This window comes from Akebia trifoliata, chromosome 4 (assembly GCF_017979445.1).
Source record: "Akebia trifoliata isolate Shusen 1 chromosome 4, ASM1797944v1, whole genome shotgun sequence".
NCBI classification, from domain to species: Eukaryota; Viridiplantae; Streptophyta; class Magnoliopsida; order Ranunculales; family Lardizabalaceae; genus Akebia; species Akebia trifoliata.
This window is the reverse complement of record NC_141378.1, coordinates 42,308,567-42,327,945: the sequence shown is the minus strand read 5'-3', so window position 1 is coordinate 42,327,945 and position 19,379 is coordinate 42,308,567. Positions and strand designations below refer to the sequence as shown.

Genomic DNA, 19,379 nt, shown 5'->3' with positions numbered 1-19,379 from the left:
ATTCGTCATTAATAGTAGCTAGTCATGGTGTGTAATCGATCGAGGAATGAAAAAAAGAGGATTAGCATAAGGGCCGGGTTGATCGAGAAGTTGATGTTTCCTTCATTCTATCGATGAAATATATACACAAAGAAAAAACATTAAATCCCTTGATTTAATATATTAAATCTGGTATTGTAAATCACATGTAAGTTGAGAGTACTGTTTGATACTTCTTTGTAGATATCAAGGTAGATTTCATCATTTCTAATCATAAAGATGAGAATATTGTTTGAAAGTCAGTTTTTCTATATAAAAAATAGGTTCCAGATTTTGTAAAATGTTGGGTAGACATAAAGAGAAAATTTTTCCATCTCTACTCTATCATTATAAAACCATTAAGAAGGATGAAATTAATTTTCTTTATAAAAATAGAGATTCCAGATTTAATTGATAATGATTTATTATATTTTTTATAAAATGTTGAGATAAACAATAAAGAGAAAAAAAATTTGTCTCATGAAGACAATTTGTAAAAAATTCTAAAATTACATGGGATGTCTAGAGTCATAAAACTTAAATTCATGAATGTCGGCAAGGGCGGAGCTAGTAAGTAGCTGGTGGGGGCAATTGCCCCCACAAAACTTTGAGACACCCCTATATTTTCAACTATCTACATGCCCCATTTGTCCCCACTCCCTCCCCTCTCTTCCTCTCTTCCCCTCTGCCCCCTCCCCCTCCCCCTCCCCCTCCCCCTCAATTTTTCGTTGATGACATTGCCTCATGATTAGGCCTTCTCATATACTAATTGGAAATTACTTAAATATCCTTTTCTTCAACTTCTAACAAAAAATTTCTGAATTTCTCCTTAAAATCATCCATCTTCAAGTTCTTCAACTATATAACTAAGCATAGTTTGCCCTTACTACAAGAAAATCCCCGCCCCCCCCCCCCCCCCCCCCCCCCCCCCCCCCCGATCCCGGGTGATTGTTGGATTTCTCATAAGATATTAACATAACATTAATACAATTGGGAAATCATAGTTTGGAGAAACACTATATAGTTGATTTTCTCCAGATCAGAACATTGCACTTAAACAAGATTATAAACCTTGATGCTTACAACTTTATTCCCTTAATATGACATTATATCTCACTTATTTAAAAACAAAAAACAAACAAAATAAAACAAAACATAAACAATATAGGGATTGTATTACCTTTCGTTTTGTGTTACAGAAAATAACAGCTTGGGTGGTAAGGGTATCATATAGATCACACAAGGTATTGAACTTCCACTCGTCTCTTTCAACAGCAACAAAGAATTGTTTGAGCCCCTGTCATCAGATAAAAATTGAAAAAAAAAAAAATAAATAACTAAAATTACACACTGACATCTTTTTCCAGACCAATTCTCAAAGGCAAAAATGAGAAAAGCATGTGAATAATTACCTCCAAAGTCAGTTCATCACGCTTCACAAGGATCCTAACATAAACTTATTTGTAATTTCCATTACATCTCAAACTCCAAACATGTGTATAAGGACAGGCAGAACAGCTTCACATCCTCCCATCTGATTTGAATTGACCATTAAAGATGGAAAGAAATCAAAGGTAGGTGTGGCATTCCAACATGTGCAGTTTTCATACATAAAATTCAGAACATGAAATTAAAAAAAACTAAAAAATAAAAACTAATTAAGGGTTGATTTCTTACCACAGACCAGATGAAACGAAGAAGAATACGAAGTTGAGGAGTTTGTGACTTTCGTCTCCAGCAGAGATAAGAAGAGGAAGTTCTGTCGAGCTAGGGTTTGTTTGTACACCGAGGGGTTTGTGATTTCTTACCACTGAAATCTGGAGTTTTCGATTTCGATTTCGATGAGGAAGTTGAGATTTGAGATTTGAGATCTGTCGTCGTCATCTTCGTTAGCAGAGATAAGACGAATAATGATTTCTACAGATAAACGAGGAAGGAAGAAGACGAATCTGTAGAATAGGGCTTCGTGAGTAGCAGATTATTTCATTTGTTTACAATAGTGAAAAAGAAGCAGAGAGAGAGATCGAGGAAGAAGACGAATCTGTAGAAGAGAGGGCTTCGTTAGCAGAGATCAGAGAGAAGAAGACGAAGTTGAGAAACTGAGATCTGTTTTTACGGGGAGGTATTTGCAATTTTGAAAATTTCTTTTGTTTACAAACGATTGTAAAGTCATACTCGATCTAAACGGTAGATCTGCTGTATATCGGACGGTTTAAACCGTTTGTGGAGATGTGAGTCTGTTTGTTTGTCTTTCAAGTTTGATCTGCACCGCTGATCTGCGTTAAATCCGACGGTCTCTACGATTTATCGCGATGTGAGTAGGTTTGTTTGTCGTTCGAACGCGGCCGATATATATATATATAGGGTCCCGTTCGCCACCCTTAGTTTTACCACACACTTTAACAAACGCGTTTTGTCTTACATGGGTTAGAAGTTTCAGAATGAGCTGATTTTGGTGAGGATGATCTCTATGGTGAGGAGATCATCCTCACCAAAAATCAGCTCATTCCAAAACTTCTAACCCCATCAAAATTGATTTACAAAAAATGGACGGTCCACGATTTTTCAACGTGTAAACATGGGGCTAAACATTTCGGAATGGGCTGATTTTTGGGGAGGATGATCTTCTAATCATAGAGATCATCCTCACCAAAAATCAGCTCATTCCAAAACTTCTAACCCATGTAGGACAAAAAACGTTTGTTAAAGTGTGTGGTAAAACTTAGGGTGCTGAACATTTCCCATATCTATATATATATGGGAAATGTTCAGCACCCTAAGTTTTACCACACACTTTAACAAACGTTTTTGTCCTACATGGGTTAGAAGTTTTGGAATGAGCTGATTTTTGGTGAGGATGATCTCTATGATTAGAAGATCATCCTCCCCAAAAATCAGCCCATTCCGAAATGTTTAGCCCCATGTTTACACGTTGAAAAATCGTGGACCGTCCATTTTTTGTAAATCAATTTTGATGGGGTTAGAAGTTTTGGAATGAGCTGATTTTTGGTGAGGATGATCTCCTCACCATAGAGATCATCCTCACCAAAAATCAGCTCATTCCGAAACTTCTAACCCATGTAAGACAAAACGCGTTTGTTAAAGTGTGTGGTAAAACTAAGGGTGGCGAACGGGACCCTATATATATATGGTCAGGTTCAAACGACAACCATTTCAACACACATATAAACAACGTGTTTTGTCTTATATGGGCAAAAATGTTTGGAATAGGTTGATTTTTTGTGAGGATGATCTCTGTGGTGAGGAGATCATCCTGGCAAAAAATCAGCTCATTATGAAATTTCTAGACCGTCCAATTTTTGTTGAAAAATTATAAATCGTCCAATTTTTGTAAATCAATTTTGATGGGGTTACAAGTTTTGGAATGGGATGATTTTTTGCCAGGATGATCCCCTCATCACAGAGATCATCCTCACAAAAAATCAGCCCATTCTAAACATTTTTGCCCATATAAGACAAACACGTTGTCTATATGTGTGTCGCAATGTGTGTTGCAGGAACCCGACCCATATATATATATATATATATATAGAGAGAGGGTCAAGTTCAAACGACAACCATTTCAACACACATATAGACAACGCGTTTTGTCTTATATGGGAAAAAATGTTTGGAATGGGTTGATTTTTTGTGAGGATGATCTCTGTGGTGAGGAGATCATCCTTGCCAAAAATCAGCTCATTATGAAACTTCTAGACCGTCCAATTTTTATTGAAAAATTATATACCGTCCAATTTTTGAAAATCAATTTTGATGGGGTTAGAAGTTTTGGAATGGGATAATTTTTGCCAGGATGATCCCCTCATCACAGAGATCATCCTCACAAAAAATCAGCCTATTCCAAACATTTTTGCCCATATAAGACAAACACGTTGTCTATATGTGTGTCGCAATGTGTGTTGCAGGAACCCGACCCATATATATATATATGAACAGCGTTCCTAAGACTCATATTGGGACTCACATTGCGACACACCATTTTGTCTTATATGGGCAAAAATATTTGGAATGGGCTGATTTTTTGTGAGGATGATCTCTATGGTGAGGAGATCATCCTTGCCAAAAATCAGCTCATTATGAAACTTCTAGACCGTCCAATTTTGTTGAAAAATTATAGACCGTCCAATTTTGTAAATCAATTTTGATGGGGTTAGAAGTTTTGGAATGAGATGATTTTTTGCCAGGATGATCCCCTCATCACAGAGATCATCCTCACAAAAAATCAGCTCATTCCAAACATTTTTGCCCATATAAGACAAAACGGTGTGTCGCAATGTGAGTCTTAGTAACGTGACCCTATATATATATATAGGGAAATGTTCAGCACCCTAAGTTTTACCACACACTTTAACAAACGTTTTTTGTCCTACATGGGTTAGAAGTTTTGGAATGGGCTGATTTTTGGTGAGGATGATCTCTATGATTAGAAGATCATCCTCTCCAAAAATTAGCCCATTCCGAAATGTTTAGCCCCATATTTACAAGTTGAAAAATCGTGAACCGTCCATTTTTTGTAAATCATTTTTGATGGGGTTAGAAGTTTCGGAATGGGCTGATTTTTGGTGATGATGATTTTTGGTGATGAGGAGATCATCCTCACCAAAAATCAGCTCATTCCAAAACTTCTAACCCATGTAGGACAAAATGCGTTGTTAAAGTGTGTGGTAAAACTTAGGGTGCTGAACATTTCCCTATATATATATATAGGGTCCCGTTCGCCACCCTTAGTTTTACCACACACTTTAACAAACGCGTTTTGTCTTACATGGGTTAGAAGTTTCGGAATGAGCTGATTTTGGTGAGGATGATCTCTATGGTGAGGAGATCATCCTCACCAAAAATCAGCTCATTCCAAAACTTCTAACCCCATCAAAATTGATTTACAAAAAATGGACGGTCCACGATTTTTCAACGTGTAAACATGGGGCTAAACATTTCGGAATGGGCTGATTTTTGGGGAGGATGATCTTCTAATCATAGAGATCATCCTCACCAAAAATCAGCTCATTCCAAAACTTCTAACCCATGTAGGACAAAAAACGTTTGTTAAAATGTGTGGTAAAACTTAGGGTGCTGAACATTTCCCATATATATATATATATATAGGGAAATGTTCAGCACCCTAAGTTTTACCACACACTTTAACAAACGTTTTTTGTCTTACATGGGTTAGAAGTTTTGGAATGGGATGATTTTGGTGAGGATGATCTCTATGATTAGAAGATCATCTCCCAAAAAATAAGCCCATTCCGAAATGTTTAATCCCATGTTTACACGTTGAAAAATCGTGGACCGTCCAATTTTTGTAAACCATTTTTGATGGGGTAAGAAGTTTTGGAATGAGCTGATTTTTGTGAGGATGAGCCCATTCCAAATATTTTTGCCCATATAAGACAAAACGGTGTGTCGCAATGTGAGTCCCAATATGAGTCTTAGGAACGTTGTTATATATATATATATATATATATATATATATAGAACAGCGTTCCTAAGACTCATATTGGGACTCACATTGCGACACACCGTTTTGTCTTATATGGGCAAAAATATTTGGAATGGGCTGATTTTTGTGAGGATGATCTCTATGGTGAGGAGATCATCCTTGCCAAAAATCAGCTCATTATGAAACTTCTAGACCGTCCAATTTTTGTTGAAAAATTATAGACCGTCCAATTTTTGTAAATCAATTTTGATGGGGTTAGAAGTTTGGAATGGGATGATTTTTTGCCAGGATGATCCCCTCATCACAGAGATCATCCTCACAAAAAATCAGCCCATTCCAAATATTTTTGCCCATATAAGACAAAACGGTGTGTCGCAATGTGAGTCCCAATATGAGTCTTAGGAACGCTGTTCATATATATATATAGGGTCAGGTTCAAGGCCCGTCTGAGAAACCATCTAAGAAAACTTTCGACGGTAAATAAAATTTTAAAATATGGGTTAGAAATTTTGGATTGAGCTGATTTTTTGTGAGGATGATCTCTATGATGGGAAGATCATCCAAAAAAAAATCAGCTCAATCTGAAACTTCTAACCCCGTTAAAAGTGATTTAGAATGTGGACCGTCGATTTTTTACCACTTTTTATCACTAATTTGTAAATCACTTTTGATGGATTTACAAGTTTCTGATTGAGCTGATTTTTTGTGAGGATGATCTTCTCATCATAGTGACCATCCTTGCAAAAAATCAGCTCAATCCAAACCTCTAACCCTTATTTTGAAAAACGAAAGTTTTCTTAGACGGTTTCTCAGATGGCCCTTGAACCGCCCCCATATATATATATATATATATATATATATATATATATGAACAGCGTTCCTAAGACTCATATTGGGACTCACATTGCGACACACCGTTTTGTCTTATATGGGCAAAAATATTTGGAATGGGCTGATTTTTTGTGAGGATGATCTCTATGGTGAGGAGATCATCCTTGCCAAAAATCAGCTCATTATGAAACTTCTAGACCGTCCAATTTTTGTTGAAAAATTATAGACCGTCCAATTTTTGTAAATCAATTTTGATGGGGTTAGAAGTTTTGGAATGGGATGATTTTTTGCCAGGATGATCCCCTCATCACAAAGATCATCCTCACAAAAAATCAGCTCATTCCAAACATTTTTGCCCATATAAGACAAAACGGTGTGTCGCAATGTGAGTCTCAATATGAGTCTTAGGAACGTGACCCTATATATATATATATAGGGTCGGGTTCACGTGACAAATTCCAACACAAAGATCTAGACAAATCCCTTAGACCGTCGGATGGGTCAAGATCCAACGATGCAGATATATTAAATGGCATATGATGAATTGGTTCACTTAAAACTTTTTCAAATTACAACTACCTCCCTGGAACCACACAACCCCAAATATTGCTCTACAATGACAATCGTCACTCTCTTCTCTGTGACTTCATCTCAAATGATGAATTCGGTGATTCCACTTGAAATTTCAACTCTAATTCTAAATAGTTTTGGAAAACATCAAACTTGTAAGTCTCCGATCGTTTGATCTTCACCTCAAAAAAAAAAAAAAAAAATGATCTTTTTCGCTTTGAACGAACATGAAAATTTGTCTCAAAGACCTAATTATCCTCATTGTGGAATTTCATCAAAAATTTATGATTACTCATCGAGTTTTCGTTTTTTTTTCTTGCTGGATTAATGACTAAAGATATTAGTTTTCAAATCAATTTATTTATTAGCTTCTTCATTTTTCCAATTTGGGTTTCTTACAATTCATTTATGTTTGTGGTTGATTCTTTTAGAATTTTAAATTGGACTAAAAACATGGTCTTTTGAGGTGATTTGGGCTTGGAAAACATTTCCACAACAAGGCAGTTCTAAACGAATGGTCTTTAGGATTTGCAGATGGGGTTTGAATGTCGGCCATGGTCTAGGTTTTAGATTCAGATGATTCTTTGGATGTAGTATTTTTTTCCTTCGGCTGAGCCATCATCGTCGTCACCTGAGTTACAATCGTCAGAAATCACAGAGAGGGGGAGAGGGTTGAAGGAGAGTGAAGAAGACGAGAGCTGCTGATTTTTTTTTTTGCTTTGGTTTGGGTATACTCGAGGAGGTGGTTGTAATTTACAATTTTTTTAAAGTAAAATCACTTTGACTGTGGTCTTACACGATCTCCACCGTTGACTTTTGACAGATCCAACGGACATGACATTTTGTCCAAGACTTTGTATAGGACTTTGTCTGTTGATCCCTTCCCATATATATATATATGGGTCACGTTCCGTATACCCCTGTTACGACTCACATTGCGACACATCGTTTTATCTTATATGGGCAAAAATGTTTGGAATGGGCTGATTTTTTGTGAGGATGATCTCTATGGTGAGGAGATCATCCTTGCCAAAAATCAGCTCATTATGAAACTTCTAGACCGTCCAATTTTTGTAAATCAATTTTGATGGGGTCAAAAGTTTTGGAATGGGATGATTTTTTGCCAGGATGATCCCCTCATCACAGAGATCATCTTCACAAAAAAATCAGCCTATTCCAAACATTTTTGCCCATATAAGACAAACGATGTGTCGCAATGTGAGTCGTAATAGGGGTCATAATAATGCTGTCCTATATATATATATATATATATATAGAGGGTCAGGTTTAAGGGCCATATGAGAAAACATATGTAAAAACTTTCGTTTTTAATAAAATTTTAAAATATGGGTTAGAAATTTTGGATTGAGCTGATTTTTTGTGAGGATGATCTCTATGATCGGAAGATCATCCAAAAAAAAAATCAGCCCAATCTGAAACTTCTAACCCCATTAAAAGTGATTTAGAATGTGGACCGTCGATTTTTTACCAATTTTTATCACTAATTTGTAAATCACTTTTGATGGATTTAGAAGTTTCTGATTGAGTTGATTTTTTGTGAGGATGATCTTTTCATCATAGTAACCATCCTTGCAAAAAATCAACTCAATCAAAAACCTCTAACTCTTATTTTGAAAAACGAAAGTTTTTTCATATGTTTTCTCATATGGCCCTTGAACCGCTCCCATATAAATATATATGGGAAATGTTCAGCAACAAACATTTTGACAAACACTTTGGCAAAACATTTTTCAAAACATGGGTTACAGGTTTTGGAATGGGCTGATTTTTTGTGAGGATGATCTCTACGGTGAAGAGATCATCACCACCAAAAATCAGCCCATTCCAAAACTTCTAACCCCATAAAAAATGGTTTACAAAAAATGGACGGTCCACGATTTTTCAACTTATAAACTGGGGCTAGAAGTTTTGGAATTGGCTGATTTTTGGTGAGGATGATCTCCTCACCGTAGAGATCATCCTCAACAAAAATCAGCCCATTCCAAAACCTCTAACCTATGTTTTGAAAAATGTTTTGCCAAAATGTTTGTCAAAATGTTTGTTGCTGAACATGACCCTATACATATATATATATAGGGAAATGTTCAGCACCCTAAGTTTTACCACACACTTTAACAAACGTTTTTTGTCCTACATGGGTTAGAAGTTTTGGAATGAGCTGATTTTTGGTGAGGATGATCTCTATGATTAGAAGATCATCCTCCCCAAAACTCAGCCCATTCTGAAATGTTTAGCCCCATGTTTACACGTTGAAAAATTGTGGACCGTCCATTTTTTGTAAATCAATTTTGATGGGGTTAGAAGTTTTGGAATGAGTTGATTTTTGGTGAGGATGATCTCCTCACCATAGAGATCATCCTCACCGAAAATCAGCTCATTCCGAAACTTCTAACCCATGTAAGACAAAACGCGTTTGTTAAAGTGTGTGGTAAAACTTAGGGTGCCGAACGGGACCCACATATATATATATATATATATATATAGGGAAATGTTCAACAACAAACATTTTGACAAACATTTTGGCAAAACATTTTTCAAAACATGGGTTAGAGATTTTGGAATGGGCTGATTTTTGGTGAGGATGATCTCTACGGTGAGGAGATCATCATCACCAAAATCAGCCCATTCCAAAACTTCTAACCCCATCAAAAATGATTTACAAAAAATGGACGGTCCACGAGTTTTCAACTTGTAAACTGAGGCTAGAAGTTTTGGAATGGGCTGATTTTTTGTGAGGATGATCTCCTCGCCGTAGAGATCATCCTCACCAAAAATCAGCCCATTCCAAAACCTCTAACTCATGTTTTGAAAAATGTTTTGCCAAAATGTTTGTCAAAATGTTTGTTGCTGAACGGGACCCATATATATATATATCTATATATATATATGGGGTCAGGTTCAAACGACAACCATCTCAACACACATATAGACAACGAGTTTTGTCTTATATGGGCAAAAATGTTTGGAATGGGCTGATTTTTTGTGAGGATGATCTCTGTGGTGAGGAGAGGAGATCATCCTGACCAAAAATCAGCTCATTCCAAAACTTCTAGACCGTCCAATTTTTGTAAATCAATTTTGATGGGTTACAAGTTTTGGAATGGGATGATTTTTTGCCAGGATGATCCCCTCATCACAGAGATCATCCGCACAAAAAATCAGCCCATTCCAAACATTTTTGCCCATATAAGACAAACACGTTGTCTATATGTGTGTCGCAATGTGTGTTGCAGGAACCTGACCCATATATATATATATGGGTCAGGTTCAAACGACAACCATCTCAACACACATATAGAAAACGTGTTTTGTCTTATATGGGAAAAAATGTTTGGAATGGGCTGATTTTTTGTGAGGATGATCTTTGTGGTGAGGAGATCATCCTTACCAAAAATCAGCTCATTATGAAACTTCTAGACCGTCCAATTTTTGTTGAAAAACTATAGACCGTCTAATTTTTGTAAATCAATTTTGATGGGGTTACAAGTTTTGGAATGGGATGATTTTTTGCCAGGATGATCCCCTCATCACAGAGATCATCCTCACAAAAATTCAGCCCATTTTCAAACATTTTTGCCCATATAAGACGAACACGTTGTCTATATGTGTGTCGCAATGTGTGTCGCAGGAACCCGACCCATATATATATAGGGTCCCGTTTAGCAACAAACATTTTGGCAAAACATTTTTCAAAACATGAGGTTTTGGAATGGGCTGATTTTTTATGAGGATGATCTCTATGGTGAGGAGATCATTCTCACCAAAAATCAGCCCATTCCAAAACTTCTAGCCCCAGTTTACAAGTTGAAAAATCGTGGACCGTCATTTTTTGTAAACCATTTTTGATGGGGTTAAAAGTTTTGGAATGGGCTGATTTTTGGTGATGATGATCTCCTTACCGTAGAGATCATTCTCACCAAAAATCAGCCCATTCCAAAACCTCTAACCCATGTTTTGAAAAATGTTTTGCCAAAATGTTTGTCAAAATGTTTGTTGCTGAACATTTCCCATATATATATATATATATATATATATATGGGTCCCGTTCGCCACCCTTAGTTTTACCACACACTTTAACAAACGCGTTTTGTCTTACATGGGTTAGAAGTTTCGGAATGAGCTGATTTTTGGTGAGGATGATCTCTATACCATAGAGATCATCCTCACCAAAAATCAGCTCATTCCGAAACTTCTAACCCAATCAAAATTGATTTACAAAAAATGGACGGTCCACAATTTTTCAACGTGTAAACATGGGGCTAAACATTTCGGAATGGGCTGATTTTTGGGGAGGGTGATCTTCTAATCATAGAGATTATCCTCGCCAAAAATCAGCCCATTCCAAAACTTCTAACCCATGTAGGACAAAAAACGTTTGTTAAAGTGTGTGGTAAAACTTAGGGTGCTGAACATTTCCCTATATATATATGGGAAATGTTTAGCACCCTAAGTTTTACCACACACTTTAACAAACGTTTTTTGTCCTACATGGGTTAGAAGTTTTGGAATGAGCTGATTTTTGGTGAGGATGATCTCTATGATTAGAAGATCATCTTCCCCAAAAATCAGCCCATTCCGAAATGTTTAGCCCCATGTTTACACGTTGAAAAATCGTGGACCGTCCATTTTTTGTAAATCAATTTTGATGGGGTTAGAAGTTTTGGAATGAGCTGATTTTTGGTGAGGATGATCTCCTCACCATAGAGATCATCCTCACCAAAAATCAGCTCATTCTGAAACTTCTAACCCATGTAAGACAAAACGCGTTTGTTAAAGTGTGTGGTAAAACTAAGGGTGGCGAACGGGACCCTATATATATAGAGCGTCGGGTTCTTACGACCCCTATTACGACTCATATTGCGACACACCATTTTGTCTTATATGGGCAAAAATGTTTGGAATAAGCTGATTTTTTGTGAGGATGATCTCTGTGGTGAGGAGATCATCCTTGCCAAAAATCAGCTCATTATGAAACTTTTAGACCATCCAATTTTTATTGAAAAATTATAGACCGTCCAATTTTTGTAAATCAATTTTGATGGGGTTAGAAGTTTTGGAATTGGATGATTTTTTGCCAGGATGATCCTCTCATCACAGAGATCATCCTCACAAAAAATCAGCCCATTCCAAACATTTTTGCCCATACAAGACAAAATAGTGTGTCGCAATATGAGTCGTAATAGGGGTCGTAATAACGCTGTTCATATATATATATATATATATATATATATATATATATATATAAAAGAAAACTAACCTCAAAAAATTTATTTGAAAGGAAATTCAAAGCATGTGACTCACATATTAAGTCAAAACTATAGGATAAATATTAAGTGTTCTCTGTGAAGCATGGGTTATCCTGGACTTATCAAATAATAAACCATCAAAACTAATAAACAATTAATATTAAATCCTTTAATAATTACTTAAAATTATCCCAATAAAATAATTAGTCATTATTGTGAGAATAATAAAAGGATTAATAAAAACTTGCTCAGGCTTGCTCCAACGATCTAACGAGAAGTTTAGCCGATAGTTATCGAAAGAACAATAAATTAAAAACAAAGTAAAAAAGGACATGAAAGAAAGATAATAAAGATGAAAGAAAGGTGAATCTTCTTTATTACTTATTGAGTTCTGAAAATAGCAAAGGTTCTTCGATTACAATTCATCCTTCTAAATAAAAGCTATAAAAAAAAATAGGAAAATAAAAACTACTAATATTCTAAGATCTAGATATCTGAAACTTTGGTCTGGTCTCCTATTTATAGAGATCAGATTAAGGTTTCTAGAAAAATTAGAGTTTTTAGGGTTTCGAAAACTTTCCATAGTTACAAAAATTTACAAACCTTAATTTATTACGAATGATTTCAGTTGCCAGTCTTTAGCACAAACTTCTAGGCTTCATTTACTGTCTTGACCGCACCACCCTAGTCAACCTGGGCGGTGTTGTCAAAGTGGACCCAACTGACTTGGGTCTTGGTCGATTGACTTCTCTCAGGTCCTTAATTGCAATGAATACTTCAAATCTTCTTATTTGTTCTCAGAAATTTATGACCATTTCCTATTACATGAAAATAACAACAATTAATTCCAATATACATTATTTAATGGAAATCAATAATAAATATTGACTAACTATGCATTATGTCTAATGAGATGATTTAGTAAGTAATTTAACTGTAAAATTCATACAATAAGGGCTCTAGAAATCACTTTCTAGACTTGACCAGGTCCCATCGATGTGTTCCATTATATATAGACTAGAGTTTGACTGTGCTTATAGCACGAGTATCCTCTTTGGGAGTTAAAGGAGGAAAAAGGAAAATAATAAAATTTGAGGGATATTAATAAAAAATATTTGAGAGTAAAGGGGTAAAAGAGGAAATATAGTAAAATTAGAGAGGTATTGAAATAGGGAAAAGAGTGGGAGAAAATAAGAATAAAGACAAAAAAGTTAAAACGATAAGAGGAAATCAATAAAATGAGGTCAATGTAACTTGATGGGACATTTATCCCCCACAATTAAGGGTGTTAATGGGTCGGTTTTTATTAGAATTAGAACCACAACTACTATATTTTTTTGTTTCGATTCCAGTTTCGATTTTAAAATAAGTAGAACAGAAAAAAAAAAATTACGAGTACACGTCTGTTCCGATTCTTAAGAATCAAATGGAAAAAATATTTCATAATCATTATAAAAAAAAAAATTCCTTCTAAAAAATAACATATTATTTGCAAAGCATCAACTTAATAATAATTTGTTACAACAAAAAGATGATTTAACAACCTTTATTTTCAAAAATTAAAATTCATCACCTTTATAAGTAATAAATTTAAGAAGAAATAACTCATTTTAAACCAATAATTAATTTATAAGAATTTCGAAACTTTATTTGGTTTTGGGCTTGCATCAAATAAAATCTAATAGTTCTGATTTCTATCGATTTTGTTCCATATTAGATTTGGTTCTAATAAAAAGGGTATCAGAATCAGAGTATTCGATTTTGATTCCAAGTAAATGGGTACCCATTGACACCCCTACCCACAGGTGGACCCCACTGTTTTATTTTAAGATATAGATATGTTCCTTTTAAATACAGATGTGATAAATCAACACACTAAATAATGGGTCCCGTTTGCCGTCCTAAATTTTACCCTACACTTTAACAAACGTGTTTTGTCCTACATGGGTTAGAAGTTTTGGAATGATTTTTGGTGATGATGATCTCTATGGTGATGAGATCATCCTCACGAAAAATCAACTCATTCCAAAACTTTTAACCCCATAAAAAATGATTTACAAAAAATGGACAATCCACGATTTTTCAACTTGTAAACATTGGATTAAAAATTTCGGAATGAGCTGATTTTTGGTGAGGATGATCTTCTAATCATAGAAATCATCCTCACTAAAATTCAGTCTATTCCAAAAATTTTAACCCATGTAGGACAAAATACGTTTGTTAAAGTGTAGGGTAAAGCTTAGGGTGTTCAACATTTCCCCTAAATAATATGCGGCTGACGTGGTAAAAGTATAGAATCATAGATCTTTTGTGGGCGTGGATTTATCACTAGTCTTTTATTTACCTTGCATGCGCCCACACTCCACAACGTAAGCCCGCGGTTGAGAAGACACATAATACGTACTCATTTTATTTTAAATTTGCCCTTATGACTCTTTGTCTCACGTTTTGCCCTCAAAAAGATATCTCAAAGGCTCAACTCTAACCAAAAAGGTGATTTGGCATGCCCTTTCATGTTTTGGTGAATATTTGAGATGTTCATTATTTATGATATACCCCTTGACCTCGGTCAACTCTTATAGAAAAAGAAAAAGTAACATAAATGCCCTTATCTCAACTTGTAAGTTAAAATCCTAAATTTTTCTTCTCAAAATCAGTCATTTTAAAATTCTTTAACCTTGATGATAAATGAGTAATTTATTGCTTATAATGCTCGCAAACTCTCTCATGTTTGCCATGTCAAGACAACAAGAGTACAATGGTAGCTTTGTAAATTAGGAATGCCATTCAATACATGCAGGCTCATCTAATTTGTGGATCTTAGATTCTATGAGTAAAAAAAGGATTCATGATAAATTATTATTAATGTATTCAATCCATCATTTTCAGTCCCACCTTAATCAATTGTAGAAAACCTTTGAATTTTTTATTCAAAATTCTGTCATTTTCTATTTTAAAATCATATCTCGTTCATGACCTTTAAGGGTTGATCTTGAAGTAGATAAGATCTTAAGTTTAATCGATATGGTAAAAAAAAATTATAAATGACTAATTTTGAGGAAAAAAAAATAAATTTCAGGTTGAAGGAGAGGGTAGTTAGGTCATTTTCCATTAATCTATGCATATCCACCAGTTTCAAAAAATAAATGTGGGTCAAAAGCCAAATATTCACAAAAAAAAAAAAAAAACACTTAATTTCTTATTTATGAGGAAAGTGTTGAGATCTGAACTCTGAACTATTGAAGAGAGATCACCATTGAAGACTGAAGTTTGAGTCTGTGAGAACTGAGAAAATAAGATCAAATGAGTAATCTTTCTTTTCTTCTATCATCTCTACTTCTCTTGTTAACAACTTCAGATTTCTTCTTCATTAAATCAGATTCAAAAACTTATTGGAGAGATACAGAGGTCTTGAAACAACTAAAGAATGGTCTCAACCCTTCTTCCATCACTCCTGGATCTTGTCTAAACTCATGGGACTTCTCACTCGACCCATGCGACTACATCTTCAGTGATCGGTTCACTTGTGGGTTCAGATGCGATCTTGTTATCTCCGGGTTGAACCGGGTCACAGAGATCACCCTAGACCAAGCCGGGTACTCCGGTTCACTCTCTTCCTCCACCTGGAACTGGAGTCTGAATCTTCCTTACTTACAAACTCTCGATCTCTCCAACAATTTCTTCTCTGGCTTGATTCCGATACCAAACTCGGTTTCGAACTTGACTCGTCTCCGCCGACTTAGTTTCTCACGAAACTCGTTTTCTGGAGCGATTCCCTACTCAATTGGGTCTCTTTCAAGTCTCGAAGAGCTCTATCTCGATAACAATCTTCTTCAAGGACAGATTCCAGCGAGCTTCAACAATCTGGTAAGCTTGACAAGGTTGGAGATTCAAGGAAACAAGATTTCTGGAAAATTCCCCAATTTGGGTTCTTTAAAAAACCTATCTTTCTTAGATTGCAGCGATAATGAAATCTCTGGACGTGTTCCGGATAATTTACCACCGTTTTTGGTTGAAATTTCGATGAGGAACAATAGTCTAGAAGGAAATCTACCAAAGAACATTAGAAATTTGGGTTTTTTACAGGTTATGGATCTGAGTAGAAATCGAATCTCTGGCCCTGTTTTTTCAGCTCTGTTCGATCACCCATCACTCCAACAACTCACACTCTCTCACAACAAGTTCACATTTTTACAAATTCCAGGAAATCTAAGTACCCAAAGCGAATTAATAGCTCTCGATCTGAGCTACAATGAGATTCAAGGATTGCTACCAGCTTTCATGGCGACGATGCCGAAGCTCTCTGCTTTGGTTTTAGAGAACAACAAGTTTACAGGGATGATACCTTCGCAATACGCTTTGAAGGTTGTTGTTCCTGTCGAGGGGATTTCTCCATTTGAGAGATTATTGCTTGGTGGGAATTACTTGTTTGGGCCAATTCCAGGTCCGTTAATGGCGTTGAAACCTGGGTTTGCTAATGTGAGCTTGGTTGATAATTGTTTGTTTCGATGCCCACTGAGTTTTTTCTTCTGTAAAGGTAGGGTTCAGAAGACGTTAATGGAGTGTAAAAGGTTTAGACCTGTAAGTCCTTAATTGAATAAGAATATAATCTTCTTCAATGGGTTCTCTTCTCTGATCTTCTCTTTTGCCCATTGAGTTTTTCTTCTGTAAAGGTAGGGTTCAGAAGACGTTAATGGAGTGTAAAAGGTTTAGACCTGTAAGTCCTTAATTGAATAAGAATATAATCTTCTTCAATGGGTTCTCTTCTCTGATCTTCTCTTTTGCCCATTGAGTTTTTCTTCTGTAAAGGTAGGGTTCAGAAGACGTTAATGGAGTGTAAAAGGTTTAGACCTGTAAGTCCTTAATTGAATAAGAATATAATCTTCTTCAATGGGTTCTCTTCTCTGATCTTCTCTTTTGTCCATTTTTATTTTATTATTTATTTATAGATTTACTCAATCCAAGTGGTCTTCGAAGAATCTCCCAACTCTGCGATTTGTTTTTCTATTTTGACGGATTGGATGTTAATTGTAATAATTGAAAATTGACAAGGGTAAAATGGACTTTTCAATTGATGGAATTCTTGGATTTAATAATTGTAACAAGTGAGGCTAAGTGGATACGAAATGTTCGTGTTTTTTTAGGAAGAAAATGACAGCAGATTACTGATGAGAAAGATAGAGATTTTATAGATTTGTCTCTTTGTCTCGTGTGGTGAAGAAGATAAATGTTGTACGGAATTCTTGTCTTAAATTATGAATGTTCGAAAAATCCAAAAATATTTTTAATATTTAGAAATTAAAAATTTTAATGATAATTACTTACGGGTCCTGGTGGAGGGATTTCTTTCTAATTATTAGTCTCTAAATTTTAGGGTTTCCCTTAATAATCCATTTAATAGTACTTTTATTTTTAATTAGTTCCTCAATCCCACTCCACACATCTCTTATAATTGAAGTGTTGAAATTGTCCTAATCTTTTTAATTCGTCAATTATGTCTAAAAAAAATTGGATTTCTAATATCCTAGTCGAGTTTTGATGACTCTAGGATTTGAGAATGAAAAAATATTGATCAAATATTTTGAAGATGCATGTAAAAAAATTTAGATTTTTTTCTTTTTTGTTTGTTTGTTTTGTTTTAGTTGAAATTATCTACACAAGTCGTTATGTCAAGTTTTTAGTTGATCTTTTCATGTATTTTAATAAGAAAAACTTAAAGAACGAAAAATGAGTGGATTTTACCAGCGTCAAACTCACCACTTTTTATTTTCAGGTTCAACACTTATTTTTAAAATTGTCGAATTTAACAATAAAATTTGGTGAGCTTGACAATAAAAAGTGGTAAGTTCAAAAATAAAAATGTTGAACTCGACACCATATAAATTTTTTTGAATTTTAATTTAGTTCTTCAAATTTTTTTTTTTTTTTTTTTGTTATAAATCATCGAAATAAATTAAAAATTCCAATCGTCGGAAATAATTGGAATCACAGTTGGAAAACCTAAGTATGTGAAGAAGATAAAAAAAAAAGAGGTAGTTAGGATATTTCAAAAACATTATAAGATAAGGTTGAGGAACTATTAAGAAATAAAAAGTTTACTAAATGGCCAATCAAAGAATCGCCCAAAATGTGGGGACTAATTAGAATAAAATCCCCTATCAAGGTCCTTTAAGTAATTTTTTCTTTATTTATTTTTTAATTTTTGATTTTTAAAAAAATGACATGTTATCTTGCTAAGTTTTTCTTAGAAGTGTAATGATTTTCTAACTAAACTCTCACATACTAACTCAAAAACTCACTAATGTTGCATGTGCCAGAATCATAGATTTTTCCCTTGGGATACACAACTGCACATCCTCATAAAAATGTGGAGTTGTGTATCCCGAGAAAAAAAAATATACGGTTCTTGCACGTGATTTTTGAGTTATCCTATTATGTTGAGTTAAAAAATTAGCACTCTTCTTAGAAATGTCTTGTCCTTAACCTTTTCCCAAATATTGGGGTCAGCTAAGTGAATTTTATTCATCTAATTTGCATTAATTTTTAAGAATAATACTAAATTGATTTATAAATTTAAAAAAAAAAAAAATACTCTACTGATGTGGAATGTGGACACAATCACATTTCTTTTTCTTAGGTATCTCAAGGAAAAAAATTTATGGTTTTATGCACATTCTGCGTGAGTTGAGTATTTTTTAGTCAGTTTAGCACAACTTTATTTTTAATCGTGATTTTAATCTGGTCACTCGTGTTGTCCAACATGCTCAAACAATCTCGATTGATTTTATCATTTAATAAAAAAAATTATTTTTTTATTTTTTATTTAATCTTTTCTAATCTTTCTTACATAGTATCCTCATTTTTTTCAATACTCCAATTTAAATGATATTAATTTTTGCAAATATTCTAAGGACCAAGTTAGGTTGTTGTTCAACAAAGTTTCAACTCCTTAAAAATAAAAATTGCGCAAAATATTTTATTGTGATTCTTTCTTGTGGCGTGATATTATTTCTCTAATTTGTTGTTGTTCTAAATGTAATAACACATTATTTTATGTCTCCCTTTAAATAATATCTAGAAGGTGCCAGGCGGCATGTGTAAACGCACATGTACCACAAGGTTTATTTGTAATTTAAAACATTGAACGGAGGATGTGTGCCAATATCATCTAGTAAAAAATATATATATATATATATAGGGTCCCGTTCAGCACCCTAAGCTTTACCACA

The 19,379-nt window shown here is 34.6% G+C and overlaps 1 protein-coding gene and 1 long non-coding RNA gene across 2 annotated transcripts; one reads left to right on the top strand and one right to left on the bottom strand.

The window, feature by feature from the left end:
* Positions 1-1,016: 1,016 nt before the first annotated feature.
* LOC147405072 (uncharacterized) lies at positions 1,017-2,295 on the bottom strand. Its single transcript, XR_015177275.1, has 3 exons — positions 1,696-2,295; positions 1,431-1,552; positions 1,017-1,315 (listed from the first exon to the last, which is right to left on the bottom strand). It is a non-coding gene; the product is annotated as an uncharacterized LOC147405072 (long non-coding RNA).
* Positions 2,296-15,339: 13,044 nt separating this feature from the next.
* On the top strand, positions 15,340-17,055 carry LOC147405071 (uncharacterized). Its single transcript, XM_086441189.1, has one exon. It carries the CDS (start codon positions 15,454-15,456, stop codon positions 16,741-16,743), a length of 1,290 nt encoding a protein of 429 aa, XP_086297315.1. The 5' UTR covers positions 15,340-15,453; the 3' UTR covers positions 16,744-17,055.
* The last annotated feature ends 2,324 nt before the right edge of the window (positions 17,056-19,379 follow it).

Excerpts from the sequence above, each read along its gene's own strand:
- LOC147405071 (XM_086441189.1), top strand. The coding sequence starts at position 15,454 with ATGAGTAATCTTTCTTTTCTTCTATCATCTCTACTTCTCTTGTTAACA.